The sequence below is a fragment of the Rousettus aegyptiacus genome, unplaced genomic scaffold, assembly GCF_014176215.1.
Source record: "Rousettus aegyptiacus isolate mRouAeg1 unplaced genomic scaffold, mRouAeg1.p scaffold_m13_p_9, whole genome shotgun sequence".
NCBI classification, from domain to species: Eukaryota; Metazoa; Chordata; class Mammalia; order Chiroptera; family Pteropodidae; genus Rousettus; species Rousettus aegyptiacus.
The window spans coordinates 32,259,216-32,265,215 of NW_023416312.1; the positions used below are offsets into that span (position 1 = coordinate 32,259,216).

At 48.9% G+C, this 6,000-nt stretch overlaps 1 protein-coding gene across 1 annotated transcript in view; it reads right to left on the minus strand.

Moving 5' to 3' along the window:
• Window positions 1-3,775, minus strand: part of DGKK (diacylglycerol kinase kappa) — a 95,442-nt gene extending 91,667 nt beyond the window's left edge. Inside the window, exon 1 of the mRNA XM_016153268.2 lies at window positions 3,124-3,775. Within this exon, the coding sequence (XP_016008754.2) occupies window positions 3,124-3,708 (585 nt within the window). The 5' untranslated portion in view covers window positions 3,709-3,775. The remainder of the gene's footprint in view (window positions 1-3,123) is intronic.
• Between the last annotated feature and the right edge of the window lie 2,225 nt (window positions 3,776-6,000).

The window sequence follows — 6,000 nt, forward strand, 5'->3', positions numbered from 1 at the left end:
AGAAACAGTTCTGGTTTGGTGTGTAATGGTAATTGCTGTGTAGTCATTAAGAGTGATACACAGATCCCCTGCCTAGCCAAGAAATATAAGCCACAAAAATGTATTTCTTCTCATATTTTCATCAATCACCTGTAAGGTGTGATTATATTTTCATAGCTAGTCAAAACCCAATGAATAAAAATATAAACTGTCTTTCTTCAACCACAGTTGAGGGGGGAGAAAGAAATATAGTCTACTTCATGTAAGCCAGCCCTCCCATTTCGCACACCCCAAGAGAGTTATAGCATTGCTAAAGAATCAATTCACACATCCTTACTTACACTTGCTGCCACCAGGTGGGTGACAACGGTTCATTTCCTGGAAATCAAAACATTTTTGAAAGGAAGGAAATAGGTTTGGTTCACAGACCGTGTTATCCTGCTAGCTATTCAGAAAGAAAACTTGAGCCTTCTTTCTCAGTCTCTACTCTCATTCTTGGCATAGATTTGTAACCAGGAGGTTCTGAAACCTCAAAAGAGCAGACTACACACTGCAAGATGTTGGATTTTTTTTTTCACTGCAATAACAGCAAAATTATCTAGGAGAAACCTGCAGTCACATTCAAACACTTGGTTTTGCTCATTTCATCTTTTGACTTATAAGGCCAGTTTCATGCTACTGGTAGGATTTGTACAATGAGAGCTCTATTTTGTTTTGATCTCTCAGTGTGTGTGTGTGTGTGTGTGTGTGTGTGTGTGTGTGTGTGTGTGTGTGTATTTCCCAAGCTTGCCGCAAGGAGGCAGTATCTGAGAACAATGTCATCCCAGCTAAGATGGCAACCTATTTGCCTTGAATGTTAAGATGCAAATCAGCTGGTTGCAGGTGCTATTTGTCTGAGGAGGATGCAGCAGAGAATGGTCCTATCACTGAAGATAAGATGTTCCTTCCCATTTGCACCAGTGAGCAATTTCATAGCAACACCCAGAGTGTTGAGAAAAGGTTTAGGCTCCAGCAACCTGAATCTTTCAAAATCCTCTGGAGGGGCTAATGGGTTCATTCACATGCCCTCTTAGTGGATGGTCAAGGTTTTTAACCTCATTTTGCAAGGTAAGTGACTGAACAAATACTAGCTCTAAGGTCAAAGTCAAACAATGAGGGGGGGGGTCCTGGTCGCCTGTCAGGTCTGTCAGGGGCCTGTGGGTCAGTCATCTCAGTGGGTCCTATGCAGAGGGCGCTAAACCGATTCCCTTTATCTTGATCCTCCTTAACTGTCAAGCAACAGACATTTTCCTGTCAGGCTGATGGGAGATGCTTTCCCACTATCAGAGAGCTCATCTCAGGAGCTCCTGGCCTCCAGTCAGTCTTCCAGGGGCCAAAGAGGCCATATATTTGCTCGTTGGCTTGGTAATTAAGTACCCAGGTGTCCCGTTTCTCAGTCACGTTCCCAAAACTTCACTTAAGAAGCCTCAGGTTAGGCGGACCCTACTGATTTCCCTCCCACCAGCTTTATGGAAACTCTTGCAAACAACAACAGCAAACAACAGCAGCAAGCACCCAGTTAGGGTGACCTCCCATGACTCGCTGCCCCGCCTTCTCCCTTCCAGAGATTGCTGCAGGGAAGGGCCAGCTGCGGGAAGGGAAGAGAGATCCACCTCCTGGGGAGAGTGGGATTGTTGGATTTTTTTAAAAATTGTCTGAGTCTCCTACAAGCCTATTTTATTTATTTTTAAACTTCTGCATTTTTCCCCTGTGAAACTTTTCACTTTAGCCTTTCTCTTTTTCAGTCGTTCATTATTGCAATTATTTTGCAAACTCAGGCTTCCCTGATCATAATTCTGGAAGCAACCGCTTCCATTTCCATTTCACGATGCCAATTTCTCTGACCCCTCCCCTTACATTCTACGAGTGTGCGATCCACAGCAGAAAGGTTCCGGAGCTTTGTCCCTGTACCCTGCTTGGCAGCAGTATGAACAGGCATTGTTGGTGTGGTGTGTTATTTATTTGTTTCTGTGTTTTGTCTTGTTTTGTTTTTCCTGCAGGGGAAGTATGTATGCATTATCATGATTTTCATAGTCTTGTGGAATGAAGTTTAGGGGAAAGAAAGTAGGGGGAGCATAGATAAAGAAAGACTCCTGCTGAAGAGCAGACACTGATTTCAGGGGTCCAAGGCAAACATGGAAAACCTCCTTCCTCCCACTTTCCCCCTGAGCCAGTGACCGAGGATCCTCCACTCGTCTTTTCCCGGCTAAGTGCAACGTTTACAAAGGCATTTCTGAAGACAAGTTGATGAGGGTTCCTGTTCACGCGCTCCTAAATAACAAATTCTATATTCGTGTCTCTAAATCAGGACTCCTGTACCACTCCAAGTGGCCCCAGTGAGGGAAGCCTGTCGTCCCGCTTGCAAGGGACCCATCACTGTATCAATGTGTTTGCATCTACCTTCTGGGAAATCTTGCTGACAGATGGAATGGTGGCTTTGACACATGCATGCTCTCCCATTCCGGAGCGAGCCCTGCCCTTCCCCTGCAGTGTGCGTGGGCACCGCCCATCCCCCTCATCTCCACCCGAAGTATCAGAGCCCAGTAGCCGAGATAGAGGTACAGGGTATCTTCCTGGAACGCCACCATTTACGAACCAGCTGAGGAATCCCTACTTCAGTGGCAGGGAGGGGGCCAAGCAGACAGCTGTGGCTCTGCAGCTTGGGCCTCTGCGGCAGTGATGGTGGCTAAGAGGTGTATCCCACCGCCCCGACTCAATCCCATTCCTGTGTACCAGGGGCCAGCCCTAAACACCTCTGTAGGTCTCTTGCGCTCCTTGGGAGCATCTTCCATCTCTTTTTGCAAGGTATAGGCGCTCACGGCACTGTCACTTCTCCCCATGGGGAAAAATCTGTTCCGATTCCCACTCCGTGCTGTCGACCCCCCCCCCCCATTTCTAGCCTTAAAGAGCCCACTTTCGCTTCCACAGGTTGCTTTCCGCCTCCCACTCCCTTGGGCTCCCCTATCCCCGCATCTTTTTGAGCATCTTTGCCAGTTGGTGGCAGCCAAATGGGATGCTAAGGGTACTTAGAGTCCCACGATCTCGATAGACCTCCGGCCTCGCCTGGCTTTCCCCCCTCACTACCCCAAGGGGTCTTTTTCTTACCTTTATACTGGGCAATGGCACTGGTGCTTGGGGCGATGACAAGGCCTTTAGACCCGTCTCTGGAGCGACCACCGGACACTGCAATAGACGAAGAGCTATCCTCAGCTCCGGACAGGACTCCGGAACCGGCTCAGCGCAGGATTCTGTGGCTGGTTCTGGGGCTGGTTCTGGGGCCAGCTCAGAGGCCAGGTCTGTGGTTGGTTTTGGGGCCAGCTTGAGGGCCGGTTCCGTAGCTGGTTCCGAGATCGGCTGTGTGTCTGGTTCTGTGGCTGGTTCTGGGGTTGGCTCGGGGGCCGGTTCTGTATCTGGTTCTGGGATCTTTTCTGTGTTTGGTTCTGTGGCTGGTTCTAGGGTCGCCTTCGGACGGGATTCTGGAGCAGGCTCTGGACAGAACTGTGGTGCCAGCTCCGGCGAAGGCGCGTGGAGCGGCAGAGAAACTGGAGGTGGAGGAGCGGGAGGCGGTGGAGCCGGAGGCGGTGGTGGTTGTAGTGGCGGCCACGGCGGCGGTGGCTCTGGAGACTCTACAGACTGCTCTCCATCCTTAGGCGGGGCAGTGCCCTGGGCCGCGAGCGCCCCATGGTCCATGGCCGCACACCGCTTCAGGTCTAGGCAGCCTGCGCTCCTGAACTTGGAGGGCTAAAGAACCCTCGGTTGCCCTGCCCCCTCCAGTTGTACAACCCCTTGCAGGGTGCCAAACTTTCCTCCGCCCCACTCCATGGCTGGTTCCGCTCTGAGGTCTAACCCGGGGCACTCAGCGTCTCCCAGTGCTGGAACACGCCCCTCGGTGAGCGCACACCTCTTCGTACGCAGCCAAGAGCCAGATGGGCGGGAAGCAGAGGGGCTTGTGAACGCAGACTGGACAGAGCTTTGATGACCTCCTAGCGATGCGCGGAAGAAGAGAGGGGAGACAAAAAGGGGAGGGGGAGTACAGAGGTTTGGGGGAGAGGTGGTTTGGAGCCCAGACATGCTTAACCCTTTATTGACGCGAATGCAAAATAAAAGGAAAAGAAAAAAGGGGGGGAGGGGAAGCCAGAGGCAAACTCGAGGGTCTTTGCAATCCCCCAAAACTCTCAGCTGTGAGCTGCTGCTCAAAACAGCTTCTATCCTGTGTCTGCTCTCTCTTCTCAGCAGCAGGTGAGCCTAGCCTCGCACCAACCTCTTGCCCCCCATTTATACGCTTCTGTGGGCAAGTAATCCCTTTTTCTAACCTGGGAAAAGAAATTAAGCAGCATGAGTTTGTGAGTGTGTGTGTATGTGTGTGTTTTTTCAATTCTTGGATTAAACTAAAATTTGCCCCTCTCCTTCAGTTTTTGCATTTCCGAGCTTTGCCAGATCCAAGCGGTTTGCCCTGGGGTACAGGGTTTGGGGTGCTTCAGAAAAGGTGTGTGATGAGGGATGGCTGGAGCCCTGGCTTTCTGCAGCCTGCAGATGTAGCCCAGAGAGCAAGACAAGAGTGTGTTCCAGAGTGGAGGCTTCTCTGGCCTCTGCAGTGATCCAGGTCTTTGTCTGGCTTGCCTTTACCATGAGAGACTGCCTTTTGCTTTTAGCTGGACTTCCCAGGCATCAGCGGACTTTTTACTGAACTTGTTAGGGGTGTGTGTGTGTGTGTGTGTGTGTGTGTGTGTGTGTTGGACTGGGGAAAATCCACTCACATTTTTCACCTCCTGACACCTCAGAAGCACTTTAACATTAGGGACAGAAGATTCCCTGGCAAAGAACAAGGCCAGTCCCTGCCACAGCACCCTTCCCACCACATCAGGAGATATTAGAAGCTCTCTAGATTGTTAGTCATGTACACATACACACAAACCATCACCTCAGTCAGACCTAAACTTTAGATGCCAATATACTGCAAAATTGCAATTAAAAATTGAGAAGACCACCTATTAAGCCACTGTTGTGTGGGGACAGGGGGAAGGAGTATCTACAAACCTAATTTGAAATATGGCAAGTGAATTTATCTCTGACACATAATGCTGCAGTTGTGGATAGCAACCCTCTCCTCCTAGACTATATCCTCCACTAATTCCTCTTCTTTTTCCAACTGACACTGACCCATCCAGAATTTTCTAGAACTTACAGCATTTTTCTGTTCCTTGCACCACATCCCAGAAATAAATAATACTGCAAAAGACAGTCCCACTTAGCCCTTCCAAAGACCAGAATCTCTGATAAGATTTGCATTTCCCAGATCCTCATTGCAACATCACAGCCTAAGCCCACCCTTTCGGTGAAGGGTGATATTACTTGGTAGCTACTAAGCTAGTGTGGGAACCATTCCTAACTTCTGGGGTGGGGAAGCGCAGAGGAAGTAAGCCTTATCTATTAAGTCCTTTACTGATGGCAGGCCTCTTTTCAGTAAATCCACATAAAGGACTCATCCTCTTCACCATTCTTGGGCTTTTCCTTCTCTTTTCTATCCTATACTCAAGCAGCCAAGCTGCTTTTAAACCCCCAAGAGTTCAGGACTGACACATCCAGATGCCAGATCTGACTAGCCAATAAGCCTATACATGGAGCTCACTTAGTCTTTCATATTGTAGTGAAATCTGTCCTTAGAAGAGGCCAGTATCTCACATTTAAATATTGTTTTCAATAAACCCTGACATATTGTTAGGGTTTACATAAAGGCTGAAGGGCTAAAGATGGAGGTGTCACTGAGTAGGATGGCCTCTTAGGTTAGAGAGTGATGGGGATGGGGTTTGGCATAGATTAGGTGCCATTAAGCAGGACACAACTAGGGAACAAATTGGAGCTATTGCTTTATTATATTCATTGATACTCTTGCCTATAATTCTCTACTTAATCACAAGGAGCACAGAATTTATGGTGCAAACTGTTGCTGTAAGGTCAGTTTGAGTCTGAATGCTGAAATGG